The 25,847-nt window shown below is 37.2% G+C and overlaps 1 protein-coding gene across 6 annotated transcripts in view; it reads right to left on the bottom strand.

Moving 5' to 3' along the window:
• CC2D2B (coiled-coil and C2 domain containing 2B) overlaps positions 1–25,847 on the bottom strand; it is a 93,538-nt gene that overhangs the window by 37,405 nt on the left and 30,286 nt on the right. For all 6 annotated transcript variants that reach the window (XM_045438353.1, XM_045438356.1, XM_045438355.1 and 3 more), the window contains 8 exons: positions 25,385–25,525; positions 23,399–23,507; positions 23,080–23,198; positions 20,642–20,819; positions 17,901–18,051; positions 16,924–17,071; positions 10,195–10,333; positions 8,835–9,038 (listed from right to left, as the gene is read on the bottom strand). In XM_045438353.1, the coding sequence (XP_045294309.1) occupies positions 8,835–9,038; positions 10,195–10,333; positions 16,924–17,071; positions 17,901–18,051; positions 20,642–20,819; positions 23,080–23,198; positions 23,399–23,507; positions 25,385–25,525 (1,189 nt within the window). The remainder of the gene's footprint in view (positions 1–8,834; positions 9,039–10,194; positions 10,334–16,923; positions 17,072–17,900; positions 18,052–20,641; positions 20,820–23,079; positions 23,199–23,398; positions 23,508–25,384; positions 25,526–25,847) is intronic.

The following is a 25,847-nucleotide window of genomic DNA, read 5'->3' as shown; positions in this document are numbered from 1 at the left end:
GAGAACTAAGTGATGCACTAAAGAGAAATAATCTACGCATAATTGGTATTCCAGAGGAGGAAGAGAGAGGGAAATGTGCTGAAGGTGTACTTGAAGAAATAATAGCTGAGAACTTCCCTGATCTGGGGAAGGAAAAAGGCATTGAAATCCAAGAGGCACAGAGAACTCCCTTCAGATGTAACTTGAATCGATCTTCTGCACGACATATCACAGTGAAACTGGCAAAATACAAGGATAAAGAGAAAATTCTGAAAGCAGCTAGGGATAAACGTGCTCTAACATATAAAGGGAGACCTATAAGACTCGTGACCGATCTCTCCACTGAAACTTGGCAGGCCAGAAAGGAATGGCAGGAGATCTTCAATGTGATGAACAGAAAAAATATGCAGCCGAGAATCCTTTATCCAGCAAGTCTGTCATTTAGAATAGAAGGAGAGATAAAGGTCTTCCCAAACAAACAAAAACAGAAAGAATTCGTCACCACTAAACCAGCCCTACAAGAGATCCTAAGGGGGATCCTGTGAGACAAAGTACCAGAGACATTGCTACAAGCATGAAACCTACGGACATCACAATGACTCTAAACCCGTATCTTTCTATAATAACACTGAATGTAAATGGACTAAATGCGCCAACCAAAAGACATAGGGTATCAGAATGGATAAAAAAACAAGACCCATCTATTTGTTGTCTACAAGAGACTCATTTTAGACCTGAGGACACCTTCAGATTGAGAGTGAGGGGATGGAGAACTATTTATCATGCCACTGGAAGTCAAAAGAAAGATGGAGTAGCCATACTTATATCAGACAAACTAGACTTTAAATTAAAGGCTGTAACAAGAGATGAAGAAGGGCATTATATAATAATCACAGGGTCTATCCATCAGGAAGAGCTAACAATTATAAATGTCTATGTGCCGAATACAGGAGCCCCCAAATATATAAAACAATTACAAACATAAGCAACCTTATTGATAAGAATGTGGTAATTGCAGGTGACTTTAACACTCCACTTACAGAAATGGATAGATCATCTAGACACACGGTCAATAAAGAAACAAGGGCCCTGAATTATACATTGGATCAGATGGACTTGACAGATATATTTAGAACTCTGCATCCCAAAGCAACAGAATATACTTTCTTCTCGAGTGCACATGGAACATTCTCCAAGATAGATCAAACACTGGGTCACAAAACAGCCCTTCATAAGTATACAATAATTGAAATCATACCATGCATACTTTCAGAACACAATGCTATGAAGCTTGAAATCAACCACAGGAAAAAGTCTGGAAAACCTCCAAAAGCATGGAGGTTAAAGAACACCCTACTAAAGAATGAGTGGGTCAACCAGGCAATTAGAGAAGAAATTAAAAAATATATGGAAACAAACGAAAATGAAAATACAACAATCCAAACGCTTTGGGATGCAGCGAAGACAGTCCTGAGAGGAAAATACATTGCAATCCAGGCCTATTTCAAGAAACAAGAAAAATCCTAAATACAAAATCTAACAGCACACCTAAAGGAAATAGAAGCAGAACAGCGAAGACAGCCTAAACCCAGCAGAAGAAGAGAAATGATAATGATCAGAGCAGAAATAAACAATATAGAATCTAAAAAAACAGTAGAGCAGATCAATGAAACCAAGAGTTGGTTTTTTGAAAAAATAAACAAAATTGATAAACCTCTAGCCAGGCTTCTCAAAAAGAAAAGGAAGATGACCCAAATAGATAAAATCATGAATGAAAATGGAATTATTACAACCAATCCCTCAGAGACACAAGCAATTATCAGGGAATACTATGAAAAATTATATGCCAACAAACTGGACAACCTGGAAGAAATGAACAAATTCCTAAACACCCACATGCTTCCAAAACTCAATCAGGAGGAAATAGAAAGCTTGAACAGACCCATAACCAGCGAAGAAATTGAATCAGTCATCAAAAATCTCCCAACAAGTAAGAGTCCAGGACCAGATGGCTTCCCAGGTTCTACCAGATGTTTAAAGCAGGGATAATACCTATCCTTCTCAAGCATTCCAAAAAATAGAAAGGGAAGGAAAACTTCCAGACTCATTCTATGAAGCCAGTATTACTTTGATTCCTAAACCAGACAGAGACCCATTAAAAAAAGAGAACTACAGACCAATATCCCTGATGAATATGGATGCAAAAATTCTCAATAAGATACTAGCAAATCGATATAGCATATAAATAGATACAGCATATAAAAAGAATTATTCACCATGATCAAGTGGGATTCATTCCTGGGATGCAGGGCTGGTTCAACATTCGCAAATCAATCAATGTGATACATCACATTAAAAAGAAAAGATAAGAACCATATGATCCTGTCAATCGATGCAGAAAAGGCATTTGACAAAATTCAGCAACCTTTCTTAATAAAAACCCTCGAGAAAGTCGGGATAGAAGGAACATACTTATACATCATAAAAGCCATTTATGAAAAGCCCACACCTAACATCACCCTCAATGGGGAAAAACTGAGAGCTTTCCCCCTGAGATCAGGAACACGACAGGGATGTCCACTCTCGCCGCTATTGTTTAACATAGTGTTGGAAGTTCTAGCATCAGCAATCAGACAACAAAAGGAAATCAAAGGCATCAAAATTGGCAAAGATGAAGTCAAGCTTTCACTTTTTGCAGATGACATGATATTATACATGGAAAATCCGATAGACTCCACCAAAAGTCTGCTAGAACTGATACATGAATTTAGCAAAGTTGCAGGATACAAAATCAATGTACAGAAATCAGTTGCATTCTTATACACTAATAATGAAGCAACAGAAAGACAAATAAAGAAACTGATCCCATTCACAATTGCACCAAGAAGCATAAAATACCTAGGGATAAATCTAACCAAAGATGTAAAAGATCTGTATGCTGAAAACTATAGAAAGCTTATGAAGGAAATTGAAGAAGATATAAAGAAATGGAAAAACATTCCGTGCTCATGGATTGGAAGAATAAATATTGTCAGAATGTCAATACTACCCAAAGCTATCTATACATTCAATGCAATCCCAATCAAAATTGCACCAGCATTCTTCTCGAAACTAGAACAAGCCATCCTAAAATTCATATGGAATCACAAAAGGCCCCAAATAGCCAAAGTAATTTTGAAGAAGAAGACCAAAGCAGGAGGCATCACAATCCCAGACTTTAGCCTCTACTACAAAGCTGTAATCATCAACACAGCATTGTATTGGCACAAAAACAGACACATAGACCAATGGAATAGAATAGAAACCCCAGAACTAGACCCACAAACGTATGGCCAACTAATCTTTGACAAAGCAGGAAAGAACATCCAATGGAAAAAAGACAGTCTCTTTAACAAATGGTGCTGGGAGAACTGGACAGCAACATGCAGAAGATTGAAACTAGACCACTTTATTACACCATTCACAAAAATAAACTCAAAATGGATAAAGGACCTGAATGTGAGACAGGAAACCATCAAAACCCTAGAGGAGAAAGCAGGAAAAGACCTCTCTGACCTCAGTCGTAGCAATTTCTTACTTGACACATCCCCAAAGGCAAGGGAATTAAAAGCAAAAATGAACTACTGGGACCTTATGAAGATATAAAGCTTCTGCACAGCAAAGGAGACAACCAACAAAACTAAAAGGCAATCAACGGAATGGGAAAAGATATTTGCCATTGACGTATCAGACAAAGGGCTAGTATCTAAAATCTATAAAGAGCTCACCAAACTCCACACCCAAAAAACAAATAACCCAGTGAAGAAATGGGTAGAAAACATGAATAGACATTTCCCTAAAGAAGACATCCAGATGGCCAACAGGCACATGAAAAGATGCTCAATATCACTCCTCATCAGGGAAATACAAATCAAAACCACACTCATGTATCACCTCACGCCAGTCAGAGTGGCCAAAATGAACAAACCAGGAGACTACAGATGCTGGAGAGGATGTGGAGAAACGGGAGCCCTCTTGCACTGTTGGTGGGAATGCAAACTGGTGCAGCCACTCTGGAAAACAGTGTGGAGATTCCTCAAAAAATTAAAAATAGACCTACCCTATGACCTAGCAGTAGCACTGCTAGGAATTTACCCAAGGGATACAGGAGTACTGATGCATAGGGGCACTTGTACCCCAATGTTTATAGCAGCACTTTGAACAATAGCCAAATTATGGAAAGAGCCTAAATGTCCATCAACTGATGAATGGATAAAGAAATTGTGGTTTATATACACAATGGAGTACTACGTGGCAATGAGAAAGAATGAAATATGGCCCTTTGTAGCAACGTGGATAGAACTGGAGAGTGTGATGCTAAGTGAAATAAGCCATACAGAGAAAGACAGATACCATATATTTTCACTCTTATGTGGATCCTGAGAAACTTAACAGAAACCCATGGGGGAGGGGAAGGAAAAAAAAAAAGAGGTTAGAGTGGAAGAGAGCCAAAGCATAAGAGACTCTTAAAAACTGAGAACAAGCTGAGGGTTGATGGGGGGTGGGAGGGAGGGGACGGTGGGTGATGGGTATTGAGGAGGGCACCTTTTGGGATGAGCACTGGGTGTTGTATGGAAACCAGTTTGACAATAAATTTCATATATTGAAAAAAAAAGTTAATGATAACTTTAATTTTACATCCAACAGTTAGTATAAGATTGTCAGGCTGTGTCATCTATATAATTTAGAATAAATCTGCATCTGTTATATCTGCATTTGTGGGATACATCCTTAATGCACATGGAAATTGTTTTACATTATGGATATCACCAAACACTACCCAAAAATAATGAAGTAGATACTTTATAACTTTCAGCTATATTACAATGAACATTCTTTTATCTGAAAGTAACTTATTTGTTCTTCCAATTTTCTGCAAGAAATCTTGAATTTAATTCTGTTGGTCGGTAACTTTTACTTAAAAATATATAAATATTTCGTATCACTTCGTTCTTTAAAGTATTAATTTATAGGAGTTACTTAAATATTATATCTAGATATTAATTTTTGTTATATGTGTTATAAATATATTTTCTGAATCTGTAGAGTTTTAATCTTAGTATCAAATTTATTAAGCTTTTCCTTTTTAATTTATACTTTTTGTGTTTTAAGAAATACTTTCTTACCCCAAGATTAAGATATTCAGTTAAGTTTTGCTTTTCACGTTTTCCTTTTTATGAAGTTTTTTATTTTAATTCCAGTATAGGTAACATAATTCACGTGTAATCTTCATTACACATGGTATGTATTCCTTTTGTGAGATTTGAATTTGACTTTACTTCTTTCTACAGAGATGACCAGAACCACTTAACAGATAGTCCATTTTTTTCCAACTGATTTGTGACGATACCTCTGCCAAACATAGAAGTTTCCACACATGCATGATAAGTCTGTTTGGAGGCCCTCTGCTCTATTTCACTGGTTTGGGATTGTATTACTACATTTTCACGTTAATTTGGGGAGGACCAGCATCCTACAATGTGGGCATCTTACAACTTCCTATCAGTGAACACTTACTCAGATTTTTTTTACATCATTCAAAATGTTTTATAATTGTCTCCGCTAAGTTTTTGAACATCTTTTTTGTTAAATATACTCCTGAGTATCTTAGAGTTTTTATTGTCATTGAAGGGGTATCTTCATTAAGTTACATTTTTAGTAGGTTTTTACTGATGTATAGAATGCTATTTATTTTTGTCTTTATTTTCTCCTCAGATTTTTCAAACCTACAGAAAATTACCAAGAATGTTAAAATCCATATACCCATTTTCTTGATTAAGTAATTACAGTTGATCCTTGAACAACATGGCTTTGAACTGTGCAGGCACACTTACAGATTTTTTTTGCAGTATGGTACTGAAAATATATTTTTTCTTCATTACGATTTTCTTAATAACATTTTCTTTTCTCTCTAGCTTACTTTATGGTAAGAATACAGCATACAATAATGTAACATACAAAATATGCGTTAATCAATGCTTTATGTTATTGGTAACACATCTAGTCCACAACAGGCTATTAGTTCAGTCTGAGGGGAGTCAAAAGTTATACACAAACTTTCAACTGCTCAGGGTTCGATGCTCCTGACCCCCAAGTTGTTACAGGATCAACTGTGCACTTTGCCACATCTGCTTAATCTCTTTTATTATTTTTATTATTTTGGCTAAAATATCTCAAAGTAAATTATAGATACCATGATACCTCATTCCTAAATAAATACTTCAGCATGAATCTTCAAAAAACTAAGGACTAACAACCATGATGCCATAATCTCAGACAACAAAATTAACAATTTCCCAGTATTATTTAATACTCATCCCATAGTCAAATTTCACCAATTGCCATTTTTCCCCCTCAAAATCTAGATCTAATTACGGATCATGTTGCCTGTGGTTGTCCCTTTAGTCTCTTTTAATCTAGAATACTCTGCCTTTTTAAAGAGATTAAAACAGTTGTACCTGCCAGCCAGTTGTCCCACATTGCAAATTTGATTGTTTCAGTGGTGCCACTTAACTTGTTTCTCTAGTCCTCCTATCTCTTGTAAACAAATTCATCTAAAGTCCTAATTGGAATCAGATTACACATATTTGGCAAGGATACTTCATTATAATGTTGTGTATTTTATACTGTATCATGTAAGGGCCAGTAATATCTGGCTGTCCTTTATTAGTATATCAGTTTTCTATTGCTGCTGTAACAAATTATCACAGATTAAGTGGCTTCCAACAACACAAACTTATCCTTTCACAGTTTTGTAGGTGTGAGGTTCTAGTTCTCTGCCCCAGGTCTCTGCCCCAGGTCTCACAAGGTGTAGGCCAGCCAGGTTCTTTGGGAAGCTCCAGAAGGATCTGTTTCCGAGCTCACTGACACTGTTGGCAGAATCCAGGACCCTGCAGCTATGGGACTGAGGTCTGATTCCCTTGCTGCTGTCAGTTGGGGTCCCCTCTTAGCTTCCAGGGACCCGTCTCCAGTCTTTACAGGTAGGTGGGTCTCTAAATCTCAGAGCCAGCAACCACATGTTGAATCCTTCTCTTGACAAATCTCTGATTTCTCTTGCTGCTGTTTTTCCTCCCAGCTGGAAAAATTTCTCTGCTTTTAAAGGCTCATATAATTAGATTAGGTCCACCCAGGTAATCCAGGATAATCTCCCTGTTTTAAACAACATAACAGAACATATTCACAGGTTCTGGGGATTAGGGAGTGGACATCCTTAGGGAGTCATTATTCTGTCTACCACAATTAATAAGATTAAGTTGGATCACTGAATCGAGATGGTGACAACTAGATTTCTTCATTGTAGAGGCACAATGTTCTTTTTGCTCTAACAAAATTGCTATTCATTTTAAAATATGGATATTATATTCAACAAATTTATTATTTTTGATAGTTTGTTGTAGATTCTCTTATGTTTTCCATGTAGACAAATGTATTTTCTGCAACAAAGGCAGTTTGTCTTTTCTAATTCTAATTTCCTTCTTTTCTTTCTTCTTTTTGTCTTAATGTATTGGCTCTTACTGGTAGAGATAATAGTGGCCATCCTTATGTTGTTCAGATTAATGGGAAAATTGATGTCTATCCACTGAGTATAATATTTGTCTAGGAGCCTATGAGGAAACAGATTTCTGGTCATGATCCTTACACCAACTCAGTTTCAGAACCACACAGATAGTAGGGTCACTGAATCATACTCATGGAACCGATTATAAGGAACAGCTTTTTTCCACAATGCTAGAAAGCTGGAGACAGAGAATTTGTTCAGGGACACTTAGGTACTGGCTCTATTTCTTTTCTTGAAGGGTAATATGGCCTTGACTTGGGTTCAAGAGCCAGAAGAGTCCAAAGTTTGTAAACATTCCCTTAAATGGAAGTGCATTTACCATATAAGTATTAATTCTCCTGGAGTAGTTATGTAAATTTTGCCTATTGTGTACAGGGGATTTTTGTTTGATTGATTTTTTTGTTTGTTTCATTTCGTTTTGTTAACTCTGGCAAAACCTTACTCTGTGTGGACATGTCACAAGAAGCTTAATCCCCATTAGGGTTCCAAAGCCCAGGAAAAACCAGCATCAAAATTTGTTGCAGGTGTCCTGTCCTATGTTCTGCTCTGCTTCTGCATGTTTCTGCATCCCTGGCTGATTACATCTGAAACTCAATCTAATCATCCAGTGGGTGTGTAGGTGGTGCCTTCTCGTCTCCCAACCTCTCCCTATAACTTGAGTTTTAAATGTAATGAGTCTTGTATATGTTTGTTTGCATATACTCTAAATTAGGGTATAAAAGCTAAAGGATGGCTAAGTGGCAGCAACAAAAACAAACATACAGAATTCTTTACATTATTTTTTTTAATGTGTAATTATCTTTGAGAGAGAGAGAGAGAGAGAGAGAGAGAGAGACAGAGTGCACGTAACACAGAATCTGAAGCAGGCTTCAGGCTCTGAGCTGTCAGCATAGACCCAGTCGTGGGGCTTGAACTCACGAACTGTGAAATCTTGACCTGAGCCAAAGTCGTATGCTTAATCAACTGAGCCACCCAGGCACCCCTACATTATTTTTTAAAACAAGTTTTACTATATTTAATATTAAGTGGTGTACTGCAATTTCCTTTCAGCCCAGGACAAAAACAAATATCAAAGAATTTATTCATTTTTTTTTCATTGATTGATAATAACCAAAGTGAAATTAAAAAACCTATTTTAACCTACTTTTAAAGTAAACGTATTTTACTAGTTAAAAAAAAGAAAAAATAAGATAGATTTAAAGCAGCAAAAATATTAATCTATCACACAATAAGTCATATTCAAATAGAAACCATGTACCTGGAAGACTAAATCTGGAATCTCTTTATCATAGAGAGGCATTTGCTGCAGAAGGAAAACATCTAATTGACCTGCATTTCTAAGTTGCAATAGCTGGAAACGTTTACTCTTTTCCATTTCCTCTTCAGAGACAAAGTTAAATTCATCTTGCATCTGTTCAAGACGAAAATACTTTGGAATGTCCTGTCCTTTATGTTTCATGTACTATAAAACATAAATAATGTAAAGTCTTTACTGAAAATATTAATTTTTTTGAATTCAAGAATTATTTCAAAACACTGTTTCTCCCTCCCCCCGCCCAACTGTGAGATGTGAGAGTTGCCATATATGTAGGAAATGGAGCAATTAATCTATACCAGAGATAGAATCTGGGGGAAAAAAAAGAAAGAAAGAAAAGGAAAAACAGAATCCAGCATATATGGCTTCCCAACCTTTTCCTGGTCGTGACTTAAGCGAAAAATGAAAATATTTGTATTGCGCACTGGGTTAAAAGAGGAGACTATTTATATCTGGTTGCCATAACTGTTGAGAAAGGATCAAAATTTCTGTACACCTGTAACCAACTGAGCACATTAGTTGGGGAGCTCTGATCTAGGGAAGCTTAACTGCAACGATCTGTGCATTGTTTTAGCCTATAAATGCACATGTGAGTACATGGTTCATGTAAAGAAGAGAGCTAGCTGCCAAAGATTTATTCGCTGTAGTTCTACAAGGAAAAATAAAACACAGAATGAGTAACTACAGTAAAAGGCAGAATGATATCAGAGCCATAGAAGTTATAAAAAGAAAAAAAAGTTAACAGGAGCGAAAAGAAAGAAGGGCCCGTATCTAACTGAGGTTATCAAGGAAACCTTCACCAGACTTGCATGGTAGGTGAGACAGTCACCATGGGTGCCCTTCTGGGCAGAGGGAATGACATGCATAAAGGTATGAAGAATGCATGTTTGAGGCACACAGAGCAGTTCAGATGGCTATAAGAAAGAGAAGTGAACAGATAATGGAGGCTTTGAGGGAAAGAATGTGTCTATAAATCATCTTTATACCTCTGGCATCTATAATACCACTGGTCCTCAGTAGTTACATAAGAGATGTTAGCTTGAAGGTTAGCCTGTAGGGTGTACTGCAGGCTGCTAAGGAAGGGCAGAGTACCAACCATCAGGTCTCCACTAGCAATTATTTCAGTTGCTAAATTTCTAATCGCCTTTACAGTACTGTAAACTGGTTGAAAGTTTTATGTCCCCAGAATTATCTTTACATGCCTCATGGTGCCTAGAAAAATATACAGCAAACTTTGAAGTATGAGGGAGGAGAGCTTACAAAATAGAATATATTTGTAGTATTGATATTTGCTATAACTTACCATGAGAAATTCCATTAAATCAGAATATTCTGGATTATTTGGATCAATTTTTACTTCGTTTGCCCATTCAAAAAGCTTCCGTGCATTAATGAGCCATGGAATTCCAGGAACGCCTCTTGCATCTACATTCCTTAACACACTAACATAGAGAAAAGTATTTGGTGACTTTGCATACTATATGCAGGTTGTGTGTCTGTTATGCTGGGTAAAACCTACCCATTCCAGGTAGTTAAAGATGAAACTTATCCTTCCCCTGCATTTAAGGATAAAACAGAAGATTTGGGTGTGATATCTCTCCTGGTTCTTCGCGCATTCTAACTTGTCTCATAGCTTGTTGATCAATGTGTCTACCACCTTCCTTAAGAGACAATAAGCTTCTTAATAGTAACAGCTATAAATATCCATCTTTGCCATCTCCACCCTGTGTAGTAGCTAAAACATAGTAGATGCCCAAGTGAATAGTGCTTACTGAATGTACTTTGTAAACCCTGAGGAAAGTAACTTGTTAAATATTTTCTTTCTATAGGACGCACACTATTGAAATTTAATCAAGATGTTAGCTTTAGCAAAATTAATAAAGTCCACAATATAAAAAGAATCTTTAGGCTCTATCTTTACAATTGAAACATAATATAGAGTAATACTGGGACATATTCTGCCAGAAGACTATCTTTGCTCATATGAGGCCATCTGGAGAAGTTGGAGAGCTATAGGAATCTAGACTCATAATTCATTCTTGGTGGCCTCAGCTATAGGCTAAGTGCAAAAGAAATTCAACCCCAAACAGTAAGGATTTCTTTGGAGCCATCAATTATCCGTTATTTCATCTCTCTCTTCATAGATAATTTGCCTCATCATGTGTAATTAGAGGGATTTGTACCAGAAAATCTCTAAGATCCTTTCCATAAAGTAACTTAAGAAACGCTCCAGTCCATAAACTGGGAGTCCAGAAATACAGTTCTAACTCAGATTAAATAATGTCTTAATCCAAACAGGGACACTATCTTATATTGTCCACTTTCCATCAGCTTCTATTCACATTTCTCTGATGAATCTTTAGAAGCTATTGCTAACTAAGCCAATGCCTGGTTTGATAGGATGTAGACACAATTAAAAATAGGTGAAGTATGAGTATTCTTCCTTTCTTTAATTCCCATTTCTGTCCTTGTATTTGAACTGTTTTGATATCTTTGTCACAAGAGATCTCTAGGGCCTAATACCCCTGACGTTATCATGTAAGAAACTTTCCTTCTCACAGGAAATTTTCCTTCTCCTAGGAAGAGCCCTAGCCTAGGTCACAAAGCCCGAGGCAAAGCTTACATGTTATAGATTAAAGAGAGAAACTTACCCATGATTCCTGCCTCATGGACAGTAATAAAGACCTCAGAACATCTCCTACCTTTGCTACAGTGATTCTTCCCGTTACCTCATAGGTGTTCAGCTGTGGGATATGGCAAAATCCCTGTCACCTGTATTTCCTTCTCCACAACCAAGTGCCAAGCAAGTAACACAATTCAGTGGCATTAAGTATATTCACAGTGTTGTACAACCACCGTCACTATCTCGTTCCAGAATTTTTATCATTTCAAACAGAAACTCTGTTAAACAGCAACTCAACAACTCCCCATTCCTCCCTCCCTTCAACTGCTGGCTTTTGTCTCTATGAATTAAGCCAAAAAAAAAAATAAAAAAATTCAAAAAAAAGGTAAAGTTATTAAGGGAGAAAAGACAGACTGTCTACAAAACACCAACACGGCAGACTTTTAAACAGGAAAAATAAATCCCAGAAAATTATGCAATTCTAGCTTCAAAGTGTCAAAGGAAAATAAAATAAAAATCAACCTCAGATTTTACACCCAACTATTATTCAAGAATGAGGACAAAGGGGGCACCTGGGTGGCTCCGTTGGTTAAGTGTTAGACTCTTGATTTTGGCTTGGGTCATGATCTCACAGTCATGAGATTCAGCCCTGCACTGGGCTTTGCACTGAGCAGGGAGCCTGCTTAAGATTCTCCCTCTGCCCTCTCCCCTGCTCTTTCTCTCTCTCAAAGAAGTAGGAGGACTAAATAAATATATACAATAACTAAACAAATTTGCTAGCCACAGAAAGTGAGTGGAAGAATCATTAAAGGAGCAAATTTTCAGTAAGAAAAGTAAATGTAGAATGAAAGTGTGAAAGATAAACAGGTGCAAATACAAAAGTCAATCATGTCAGAAAAGTAAATTAACTAATGAGCATAAGAAAAACTGTTTCATATTTTAAAAATGTGTTAAACCAAAACTCTAGACAACAATCACTGAGATTAGAGAGATGTGCTCAGTGTGGTATTAAAACATGCCAAGATTTTCTTTTCATTCACTGCTTCATCTCCAGCTCATTGATGAATGAATGAATGAGTAAATCAGAGAATAAATGAAGCCTTTATTTTGGATTTCCTTTGGTTCCACGCTCTGACTCTCACAAGTCAGCCTTGCTTTTTGGAGCACCCATCCTAGGTTTCTGGAACACCTTCTCAGCACCAGTCCTTGAGCACCCACAACTGTAGAGGAGAGTTCTGGAACCAATCATGCTGATCACAGAGGCCCCAGCTATAAAGTTTTACTTCAAGTTAACTACTTTAGAGAGCACTCTGGACTTTGAAACCTTCTCTTGCAATTCACTTCCTGTTGAAATCTGTCATCTGTCCTGATCTTTCACAGAACTGCTTTCAATCTTTTGTAAACTTGAGTTCCCAAGTAAAGGAACTGCTACCTGCAGCTTCACAGATGCCATCAGAGAAAAAGCTTCAAGAAGCGAAATGATATGGACAGGCCAGTGAATATGGCCAGAAGGTCACTGGTAGCATTCAGGAATAAATTGGTTAAGTTAGAGAGGGAATGTGTGAATAAAAAGTGGAGGCAAAGTACAAAGATGAGTAGACCACACAAATGAGGACTTGGACAGGAAAAATGGTCAAGACAGGTCTTCAGAGTTTAATCAAATGCCTGGGTTTTTCTTTGTTTTAAAACAAAGAAGGCTTCTTGGATACCAAAGACTAACAGCTTAGGGAAATGGAATAGTTAAAGATAATGTAAGAAAAAGGGATATAAATACATCATCAGGATCCTAAAGGAGACAAAGTTCCAAATTACCTGTATAAAAGCTTCAGAGTAAGGAGAACAAACATTTGACTCCAAGAAAAAAAGCAAGGAATAGTATGATGAGGCAAAGATTGGAAATAGCTGCAGTGGGGACTATGCTAGGGAAAAACTAAGAAATAAAAACAAATAATGGTTCAGAGTATTAAAAGGTTACTCACTAGCTCCAAATGAATTACCTTTATTAATTTTCCATTTTTCTCTAAAATGCCCTTACTCAGGTCTCTAAGGAGATGACCTTGTGTACTCAGCAAAACAAGGACATCATTAAAATTTTGTTTCTGTCTACATAGTTATTTCTGTCTCTTCTGATTTGAAGAGATACTTCCTCTTCTCTGAAGCCATAGCTATTCACTTGCATTCTGGTTCAACATCTTCTTTCTGTGAAGGATCGCATACTCTTTCTAGTACATTCTGGCTCTTTCTCTATGGATTTCATCATTTGTTCTAGGAAGATAAAGATTGCCCCAACTTTCAAGAAACCTATACTTTGATTCTATTGTCTCTCTTATTTTCAGCCTCTTCTTAAAACTTCTTGACCTCAGTTTCCTCAATATCAATTGCTGAGTGCTACTGACACTTTGTTTTTTCTCTCTAAAACTATTGCCAAGGAAAGCATTTTTGAACTCTTACTGTCACTCTGGCCATATCTCACTGATTTTATACACAGTGATCTCATTGTTATTTTTAAAATAGTCTCTAATTTCAGTTTTGATTTCCTGTTTAACCCAAGTTATTTATAGCAATGTTTTAAATTTTAAAAATTATTTTATTTTAAAAATAGACTCTTTAGAGTTTTAGGTTCAGAGCAAGACTGATCAGAAAGTGCACAGTTTCCATGTATCTCCTACCCCCGCTCCCACCCCCCAAAAAATGCCATCTCCTCTACTATCAACATCCTTTAACAATGTATAATTTAGTACATTCATCACAATAAAAGACTTGCATTTGTTACAATCAATGGTTGACACATCACTATCACTCCAAATCCACAGTTTACATTACGGTTTATTTTTGGTGTTATACATTCCATTCCATAGGTTTTGACAAACAGGTAATGACAGGTATCTACAATGATAATATCATATAGATAGTAGTTTCACTGCCCTAAAAATCCTGTGTGTCCTGCCTATTCATCCCTGCCTCCTCCTAATGCCTGGCAACCACTGATATTTTTTTGTCTCCACAGTTCTGACTTTTCCATAATGTCATATAGTTGGATATATAACTACGTCCTTTAAAAATATGTGTTTAGAGGTGCCTGGGTGGTTCAGTTGGTTGAGCGACCAACTCTTGATTTCAGCTCAGGTCATGATCTATAGTTCGTGAATCTGAGCCCTGCGTCAGGCTCTGCACTGACAGCACAGAGCCTGCTTGGGATTCTCTCTTTCTCCCTGTCTCTCTGCCTCTCTCCTGCTTGTGTGTGCTCTCTCTCTCTCAAAATAAATACATAAACTTAAAAAAACATATAAAAATTCCATACTATTAAAAAATAATAACAAATATATGTTTTGATGGGGAGGGGAAAGACCATCTTTTTGTTATCATCATTCATTAATTTTTAAATGATGGAAACCACTTGCCCCTTACATTTACTATTTTATTTAAATGTAGCAAACATATAAACCAGTATTATCATTTCTACAGAATTTTACTGTATTTAATTCTAGCAATCCTTTTTGTGGTATAATCTAGAAATTAATCCCAATTTCTCTAAGAAGTCCTAGGACATAGGGGCGTCTGGCTGGCTCAATTGGTTAAGTGTCCAGCTCTTGATTTCAGCTCAGGTCATGATCTTATAGTTCGAGGGATCAAGCCCCATGTTAGGCTCTGTGTTGACAGCATGGGGCCTGCTTGGGATTCTCTCTCTCCCTCTCTCTCTGCCCCTACCCTGCACTCTCGTGCTCACTCTTTCTGTCTCTCTCACTCTCTCTCAAAATAAATAAACTTAAAAAAAAATAAATAAAGAAGTCCTGGGACATGAATAAGATTTCTAGGATTTTTCTTCTAGCAAACTGATAATGCATAAATGATTCTTTCATAATCCAAAATGTTTGGGAGATATAAAGGCTTCACAAATAAAATCCTTGGGAGTACTTGGCCCCTGCCTGCAAGAGCTATGGAACCGTTTCTGTCATCATCCATGTAGCTATTAACCTAAGCATTAAAGAGATACAGTCACTTACATGTAAATTCAAATAAAAATAAATAGTCCAAATAAACTGACCTGCTCTTACCACTGCTAGAGTTTTTTTCCCTTTTACAGATATAGATTCTGTGTGATGCTTTGCTGAAGATTGGTATTATTTCATAAAAGTTTATTACCTGCATGCAGAAGAATGAAACTAGACCACTTTATTACACCATTCACAAAAATAAACTCAAAATGGATGAAGGACCTGAATGTGAGACAGGAAACCATCAAAACCCTAGAGGAGAAAGCAGGAAAAAACCTCTCTGACCTCAGCTGCAGCAAATTCTTACTTGACACATCTCCAAAGGCAAGGGAATTAAAAGCAAGAATGAACTATTGGGACCTCATCAAGATAAAAAGCTTCTTCACTGCAAAGGAAACAATTAACAAAAGTAAAAGGCAACTGATGGAATAGGAAAAGATGACATATCGGATAAAGGGCTAGTATCCAAAATCTATAAAGAACTCACCAAACTCCACACCCGAAAAGCAAATAATCCAGTGAATAAATGGGCAGAAGACGTGAATAGACACTTTTCTAAAGAAGACATCCAGATGGCCAACAGGCACATGAAAAGATGCTCAATATCACTCCTCATCAGGGAAATACAAATCAAAACCACACTGACCAGTGACCTCACACTGGTCAGAGTGGCTAAAATGAAATCAGGAGACTATAGATGCTGGAGAGGATGTGGAGAAACAGGAACCCTCTTGCACTGTTGGTGGGAATGCAAACTGGTGCAGCCGCTCTGGAAAACAGTGTGGAGGTTCCTTAAAAAATTAAAAACAGATCTACCCTATGACCCAGCAATAGCACTGCTAGGAATTTACCCAAGGGATACAGGATTGCTAATGCATAGGGGCACTTGTACCCCAATGTTTATAGCAGCACTTTCAACAACGGCCAAATTATGGAAAGAGCCTCAATGTCCATCAACTGACGAATGGATAAAGAAGATGTGGTTTATTTATACAATGGAATACTACTCGGCAATGAGAAAGAATGAAATCTGGCCATTTGTAGCAACGTGGATGGAACTGGAGAGTGTTATGCTAAGTGAAATAAGTCAGGCAGAGAAAGACAGATACCATATGTTTTCACTCCTATGTGGATCCTGAGAAACTTAACAGAAAACCAGGGGGGAGGGGAGGGGGAGAAAAAAAGTTACAGAGAGGGAAGGAGGCAAACCATAAGAGACTCTTAAATACTGAGAGCAAACTGAGGGTTGATGGGGGGTGGGGGAGAGGGGAAAGCGGGTGATGGGCATTGAGGAGGGCACCTGTTGGGAGGAGCACTGGGTGTTGTATGGAAACCAATTTGACAATAAATTACACATTAAAAAATAGTAATTAAAAAATAAATAAAATAAAATAAAATAAAATAAGTTTATTACCTGCAGTGAGCAGATCTTAAGGACTGCGACTTGGGTGTCAGAGGAATACCATTTTCGTCTAAAGCCCATGATAGACAGTAGCTAAGTTTTCCTGATGTCAAAAGACAAAGTTCTTCAGTTGCATTTCCCTCAAGAATAAAAGGCACATCTGTATATAAAAAGCATTAAAAACATGCAATTTAAATAAAGCACAGAGTTTAACACATTGTAGATGTTTTCCTCTGACTTTTACCTGTGGAACCCAAGGCTGTTTTGTGGTGACCCCAGGCTCTAATTTTAGAGCTCTCCCTCATTTCCCATCTAAGGTACCTCAAGGCAGACGACTTCAAACAGACTACAAAAGAGAGAGGAAAACCTTGGGATGAAGGTCTCTACTGCCTTCTCCTTACAACCAGAACTTTTCTTAACCATTCTTTCTGGAAGTGGCTTCCAGAAGGAAAGGACACTGGCAGCAGGTCAAGCACCAAACCAGCTACTACTCCGTCCTTTTTCCCTACATTCCCGAGTCTTCTCCCTCTACCCATTCTCTTTCTCAGTCTCCAGGGGGCTTAACAATACATCCCTTCTCTCCTTTTCTCTCTTTCTCTCCCTCCTTCTCTCTCCCTTCCCTATTCAGTTCAAAGACAAATCAACACGTCCTGGAGCTTCTTTAGGCTTCACTGAAGGAGAGGTAGAAGCAGAGCAGTCTCTCCACTCAGGATCACACTCCTGTTCCACAGAGCACCGTGCTCCTATTTCAGATAATTTAGGAAAAGCACAGGTGCTGATTCCAAATTTTAGATTTCCTAAAGATCTGATGATTCAAGACAAAGTGTAAAAAATCTTGGTTTAACATCTGAAAGGAGAGTTTAACACACTTCAAACCTGATTCCGTAAACATAGCATTCTTTACTCACATAAATGATCCAGGGTCGTGTGGGATACGGAGTTCAAAAAGAGAACAGAGGTGGGGGAGGGGACGTTTTAAATACACTTACTGCTTCCTACTTCTCCATAAGCAGGTGTGACCAGCTCATCAGAGCTAAACTCTACATATTCCAAAACAGTTTTGCTTTTCACCTCTGTGCTGGTAGGTAAAGGTAAATACAGTTTTGCCAGTAAGCTTGTCCTTTGACTTACTTCATAAACCTAAATATAAAAGAAACAGTTGATAGCTCACTGGAAGTACCAAATAAATAAATAAATAAATAAATAAATAAATAAATAAAAAGCTAAAAGCTAAAATAAGAATCTTCACTAACACATTTTTATTCTCTTTTAAAAATACTAGAATATAAAATAGGTAGAGCATTTCATCCACATGATTATAAGAAAAGGAAATAATCATATGTCCTTAAAAATACAATGCCTTTTAGTGGTTTCAAAGAAAATGAATTGAATAAAAGGATTACAAATATAGTTCTGAGCATATGGGTACATATAACACAATACCTGAATAACTTGCTTTTGGATAGCACTTTTAAAGTTCTTTATCTCATTTAAACCTGATAAAAATTATAGGAAATAGGCATTATTCTTCCAATTTTATAAATGAAGAAACTGAGTCTCTATATGAAACTACATTAGTTTTTATTATAAATGATAGAAACCCAGGTTGAATTGCTCAACAAAAGGGGAGATCCATTGGTTCATGGAGTCCAAGGACAAGTTAAATAAGCTATAGGAGGTACGGGAGGGAGAAAGAGTCCCAGAAGAAGGAGTAGGGAGGTGCTGAGTAGACAGTTCCATACTAAACCCGGGACTTCTGATTCTGCGTGCTGTTCTATACTACAATCCCATCACTGCCATAACTACAAACCTAATGGGTTTTTTAGAAAAATCTTATTTTGACTTATACTGTGTTGTCAGTGTTTGGGGAAACAGTGATAGGTGCTCAAAGAAGAAGGAAATCAAGGAGGGAGAAAAATGCTTCCTGAAAGATAAGAACGTGTCAATCAGAAGGATGGGTGGTTAACCAGAAAAGTAGAGAAAAAGGAGAGTCAAAGAGGCAAATGTTTTTTCCAGTCATCTTAGCACTGTCCTTGTAAGAATGAATATAAGTCAGCACACTAGTTCCTTGACAAAGGCATCCCTAATGTACAAAAGTTTATAGGGGTGTAGTTAATGGACTTATAGGATTCAGGTCTATGAGAGAAATTTCTTATTGCAACTCAGTAAATTGGCTACCTGAAGAGAGGTGATGCACTGATAACTATAGTCAAATGTAAAATGGTTTTACACATCAGTCTTGTGTTTTGTTTAGGGGATATAGACGTATTCTCACGGGACTGTCGAATTCAGGTTCTGAGACTGCAGGGCTGGAGACCAGATCCTGGGTAGTAACTGTAAAGGTAGAGAGTTCCACCTCTGTGAAGTCTCTAGAGCCTTGTCCCCTGATGGCAGCTCTCTGGACCACTGTGTGGCTGGGATGGAGTGTCAAGAATGAAAATGGGCCTTGTGAGTAGAAGAACTAGAATGTTCAGAAGCTCAGAGGTAGGAAATGGCAAGGATGTATGGGGAAAAAACCAAGCAGTTCAGTTTGACTAAGGTGAGAAAGGAATAAAGAGGAACGGCAAGGAGTTCCTAAATTCAAAATGTAGGTTAGCATCTGTTAGGCTATCTAAATAAATAGATTTATTTTGCAATTTTTGCAGTAGCTCATGGTGCACTTTATTCCTAGCTAGATTCCCTTCCTTCCCTGCCTCTTAGTTTGTTAAGATCATGTTCTAAGTGGTAGTATGATGATGAAGGACTCAAAATACACATTTGTCTACTTGGGTGGGGGCAAGTTTTAAACTTCAAGTGGTTAGATTATTGTATCACAATTTATTTTAAGTACAACAGGAATGTATAGTCAGTATATATCTTAGCGTATTTTTAAAATATGAATTTCAACAGAGGTACATTTTAAGATGATAGAAACTTGTAAAGTTTAGATAAACAAAATGAAGGTAGCCTCTGAGCAGAGATAGAAAAAATTATTTTAGGTGTTGTAAACATACCTCCGATTTAGATTTATAATTATAATTCTTTCCTCACTCCTCAAACCTCAGCCCATGCTCATATACACAAATCTTTATTCCCTCCTAACTTTCCTTTCAAGTCTAGTTGCAAGTTTAACCCCCATAATAGCCAAGACTTCCTATCTAGACTCCTTTACTGTCTTTAATTTTTCTCCATTGTCCTATTTTCTTCTTCCTTTAGTGCAGGGGTTCTGATGATGGGGCCTTTGGACGGCAATTAGGAGTCTGTTATATGTATGTTCTTTCATCAGCTTCTTAAAGGGATCCAAAACATAAACAAACAGACAAATAAATAACCTACATACATACATACATACTTACAAATTCAGCAAAAGACTGAAATCACCAAGTCAGGGTTGGGACTATTTGGAGAAATCAAACAGCACTTACAAAAGCTATGTTACTCATTTTAGTTTAAATAATTGCCTTACACCTTGCTAGCAAGTGAATAGTAATGCTGCACATCCAGGGTTGGTAGGAATTTCAGCAGGAGAGAATGGAAATATTTAGAACAACCACAAATCAAATAATTTATACTTGTAGTATAAAAGACTATTGCTGAATTACAAATACATTATTTATAAATGACTTGCCTACCCATACAGATCGATCATCTCTAAACAGAAATTACTTGTCACATATAACAGTAGCTACCAAGAAATATAAAAGTATGTATGACATAAAATAAGATACAGAAGTAAATGACAATGGCATACCTCCAAGCAAATTGTTTCTGGCCAACATATTATCTGAATATTGAAAATTTGCTGAAACATGACTTTAAAATCAAACTGTAGGGGAGAAACGGAAGTGCAAGAAACCTGTTTATCGTTGGATAATATTTTAATAAAATATTTAAGCTTCTGAATTTTGGCTCTCCTCTTTTGTTCATGCCTAAAAATTAAATAAATATTTAAAGGATCCTTGAAAAGCAAGACAGGTACAAAATATTGTTCTTTTCAAAATGTACCTAAGCATGTTAAAGTATGACCTTTTTGGAAACCATTTAATGCTATCTTTGAGCCAAATAATGCTTGCCTATGTGTGGATAATAGCCTCTCCTACTCAAATATATTTTTTAAAGATATTTACTTAAAAATAAAGAAAGAAGTAAAGTCAAGGTACTATATATCACTCTGCTATTTATTTTACTAAACTGTAACTTAGTCTTCTAAGAGGAGAAAACTGAGGGACTTAGGAATGGGGCGGGGGAGCTTGAATTAAAAACTCAAAAATATTTTCTAACTTCTAGAAGAAAGACACACTTTTAAAAGAAATACACCATGTTTTCAATAACCTCAGTGAGGTGGCTCTAAGTCAACAGAGTTGCTGTGTCCTCTTAAAGGTCTTTATAAACTCCTTTAGGCTTTAGGCTGCACACTCTTTTTTCTCTAGGACATTCTTTCTCTAACCCCAAAGACCAGAGAGGCAAGCCAGATTCCCTGGGGCTTCTATGAAACACTTGCTGGGAAGTCAAACTGATCCCTTAAGTGATATGAAACTCCTAAAGAGAGTCTTCCGGCCACTCATTCATTTGTTCATTCAACCAACATTTATTGAATTATCTTCTCAGCTGCAAGGCAACTGACCTAATGATGTTTAGGGCTTCTCTTTTTCAGAAGGGAGAAGACTGGTTGGAAGATAAGCTCTGGGATGAAACATAACATGCCCTTCTGTTCTCCACCATAATCGTCCTAGGGGCCCAGCATCTCCCAGCCTCCATATCTGCCCATGTTCGCTGTAACCTTTTCAGAGGTTCGGGAGACAAAAGATTACTTATTTTTCTTATCTCCCTGTTGGCCTCTTCTAAGCATCTTACCAATTACTTTTTACTTTTTACAAATTACTTTTTAATGTTGCCCTCTGAAAGTAGTTTTAACAATGAGCTCATGAACTGATTATGAAAATCCATTAATTCAGGATTATATTTATCTTTGGGAAATCTTGCCTTTTTTGTCACCTATAAACTCTTTATAATTCTTCTTTAATCCTTGTATTCCTTTCATCTCTATCCCTGGTACCGGTATATTCTTCTTTTCTAGAGAATCAATCCTTATTCAACTGGACATTTTAAGGGAATAATGACAGCAGTGCCCCATAATAGCATTGGCTTTGAAAAGACAGAACATGTCCCATTTCCTTTTGCCTTGATTTCCACTAAGTTTTAGCCTAGGTTTTCCAGCACATATATCTTCTTCCTTCTCTTCCCACTCTTTACTTCTAACTTCTATTTTGTGGCTCTTGTTCTCTCATCCTCATTTAGATGGTCCTTTTGTATGCCTGTCTTACATAATAATTATCTCAGGCCCTCTTTGGAAGTAGGTGCAGAACAAATAAAGCATTGCTTCACTGCTGCACTTTGCTAGTCAGAAAGAGGGTAGTGGTAATTGTGTCTTTGTGTCTGCTACTCTTTATGTTCATTTCAAATGTAATCATCCATCCATTCATTTCATAAGTATAAATATTTATCGGGCATTTACTACCCTCCAACGCTGTATTAAATGATGCACATTCACACAATACTCAAAGATGAATTGGTACAAAGTGTCCCATGGGGCAGAGATGTTGAAAAGTTGGACCTAGTTCAATGTCCCAAGATGCCATATCCATCTCCTTTAAAGGAGATGAGGTCCATGGGCTCAGAGATGGGAGAAATGGGAATCTGTATGAGATCTGTTTTTGCACGAATGTCCTAGGAATAGTGAGAAAACACAGCTCAAGGAAAAAAACCACAACTGGAAAGGAAAGAAGTTTGTATAAAGCAGAAAATTTTCCTCCAGATACAGAATACTTACGGAAGCAAGAGGTGGGCAACCACATACTCTTATTTTCTACAGTGGCTATCTATACCTGAACAAAAATTAGTACCATAGCAAAACAAAAACAATCACCAAATCAAACTGGTTTATGTCCTACTTGAGTCATGAATTAGGTGACCCTGGGCAACTTACCCTTCATAAGCATAAATTCCCCCAAATCTACGATGGGGATAATACCACAGAGATATGGTTGCAGTTAAATGTGCAAATGTATTTAAAACCTTAGTAAAGTGCCTGGCATCTGGTATTCACTCTAATACTATTAGGCTAATACTATTATTAAAACAATACAACAGACAATATATAATGAAGAAATAATCCTTTAAAATGCTTACAGTGAACACTTGGATAAGTTTGTTAATTCTGTAGTGAAAGAAAGTTGTGGCATCAAGGTAATTGGTCTTATTCTTTCAATATCTGTTTCTTCAAGTTCTGAAGCTAAGTATGAGAAGCTCTAGAATCCAAAACATAAATATATAATTTACAATGTAAGTTCACTGCTTAAGACAAGAATTCTTGAAATTACACTTTTATTTCTTAGGTTTGTCATTTTGTTGGGTAACTGTTACAAATACCAAGATTTCCTATTCTACCAAACAATTAAATTTTATAACCAGCAAAGAGGAGTTGAATGTTATTTTGAAATATAAATACCTCCCATTTATCCCCATTCTTAAATGCTTTTCCTTCAGTTTTCTTCTGAGTCTCAGACATTTCTAACAGTTCTTCTTGGTTTTGCTCATCACATTTATTCATTTTTACCCTAATTGATAATAAACATAATTATTTGAAGCAGAAATAATGGGACTATGTGAGATCTGTTAGAGGTGTTCTTAACACATATACACACACACGACCAATCTCTTACAACAAATAATTGTACACCCCAAGAACATTAGTAGTGAGAGTAAAAGTGAGTGGTGAGCAGGCGGTATTGGTCTAGAACTGCTGTTCTGAACAAGCTTATGGCACCTCTGTCTCTCCTTTTCTGCCCAGGGGCTCATAATGCATGGGCATATCAGACTGGTTTAAAGGAATGGAGGCAAGTCAGCAAGTTTATGTGAATTCAGAACTCTACGAAAAAGTTTCATGCTGGGTTAGGTTCAGAAACTGTCAGAAGCTGGGGTGCCTGGGTGGCTCAGTCGGTTAAGCTTCTGACTTAGGCTCAGGTCAGGTCATGATCTCATGGTTTAGGTCATGATCTCGTGGTTCGTGGTTCGTGAGTTTGAGCTCTGAGTCGGGCTCTGTGCTGACAGCTTCGAGCCTGCTTCAGATTCTGTGTCTCCCTCTCTGCCCCTCCCCCTGTCACACTCTGTCTCTCTCTCTCTTAAAAATAAACAAACATTATAAAAAAATTAAAAAAAAAAGAAAAACCACAAGAAGCACTTTCGTTAAAAACCACTGTAGCAGGAAAAAAAAATCAACAAAGTAAATGTCTTTCTTTTTTTTTTTAATTTTTTTTTTCAACGTTTATTTTTTTTGGGACAGAGAGAGACAGAGCATGAACGGGGGAGGGGCAGAGAGAGAGGGAGACACAGAATCGGAAACAGGCTCCAGGCTCTGAGCCATCAGCCCAGAGCCTGACGCGGGGCTCGAACTCACAGACCGCGAGATCGTGACCTGGCTGAAGTCGGACGCTTAACCGACTGCGCCACCCAGGCGCCCCAATGTCTTTCTTAATAGGCTGAAGTTACACTAATTTCTTAGTTTTGAAAAAGACATGGGTTGTGGGGAGGGAACTAGTTATTTCAATGTATTCACACACAGCTTAAGTGATTAGCAAATACAGATTTGAACTGTAACCATCTTCTCCACTAACCATGTTTTTATGACTCATACATTTCACCTAGGAGTATGATTGCTGGGTCTATGTGAGGCTTTGTAAGAAAAATGCCAAACTGTTTTCTTTCTTTCTTTTTTTTTTTTTTTTGCCAAACTGTTTTCAAATGGCTGCACTAATTACATTCTCATCAGCAATTAATGAATGAGACTTCCTGCTGCTCAATATCTTCATCAGTATTTGTTACTGCCTTTTTAATTTTGTCTTGTTTTGGATTTTAGCCATTCTAAATGGTGTATAGTTATCCCACGGTGGTTTTAATTTACATTTCTTACTGACATGCCATGCCATGCTGAGCATCTTTTCATGTGTCCATTTACCATCCATTTGCCTTCTTTAGTGAAGTGTCTGTTCAAATCTTTCACCCATTTTAATTTTTTTAATAATGTTTATTTATTTTTGAGAGAGAGAGAGAGAGACAGAGACAGAGACAGAGTGTGAGTAGTGGGGAGGGGCAGAGAGAGAGGGAGACACAGAATCTGAAGCAGGTTCCAGGCTCTGAGCTGTCAGCACAGAGCCCAACGCGGGGCTCAAACCCACAAACCGTGAGATCATGACCTGAGCCAAAGTCTGACTTAATCAACTGAGCCACCTAGGCACCCCAATCTTTTGCCCATTTAAGAAATCAAGTTGTCTCATTAAGTTTTAAGGATTGTTCAAGTATTCAAAATACAAGTCCTTTGTTGACGACATCAAGTAGATGTCTAGTTTCTGGATTTTCTCCCAGTTACTGTAAATGTCCAGTTATTCATGGGCGGTTCCTCAGGAGACTTATAAGAACAAACAGAGTAGCCACTCACCTTTGAAACTGTAACTTTACTGGGGTGCTTGTAAACCCTTGCTGTTGTCGGAGGGATTTTATTTGTTTCCAAGTCCGTGATATACTGTGTAATAGGGAGAAGTCTTTTCCTCTTTCTAAATCATAAAGCTGTTTTGTATTACTACAACAATAATGGTAGATCAAAAATACGTTGGTCATTAATAGAAATCATTAAAAATGGCCTGGAAGAATGTACTGACGAATTGTTCTGGATACCCCCACCTTATGATTTTTTTTTTGCATTTTACCCACGTCTTGATATAGCTATAGAAATTCCGCTTAGAGATTAATTCCTTTACGACTGGAAGATTTTTCACTATTCAAAAGTGCCTTGCTAAAATCCAGACTTTTCCAGATGTTCTGCAGTGTATTTATTATACTTTTTTTCCAGATCAACAATTGAAACTATTGCTTCAAATTTAGAGATACTTTGCTGGATGGGG

The sequence above is a fragment of the Leopardus geoffroyi genome, chromosome D2, assembly GCF_018350155.1.
Source record: "Leopardus geoffroyi isolate Oge1 chromosome D2, O.geoffroyi_Oge1_pat1.0, whole genome shotgun sequence".
NCBI classification, from domain to species: domain Eukaryota; kingdom Metazoa; phylum Chordata; class Mammalia; order Carnivora; family Felidae; genus Leopardus; species Leopardus geoffroyi.
Note: the sequence above shows the minus strand (reverse complement) of the source record. Positions and strands in the feature narration are given on the sequence as shown.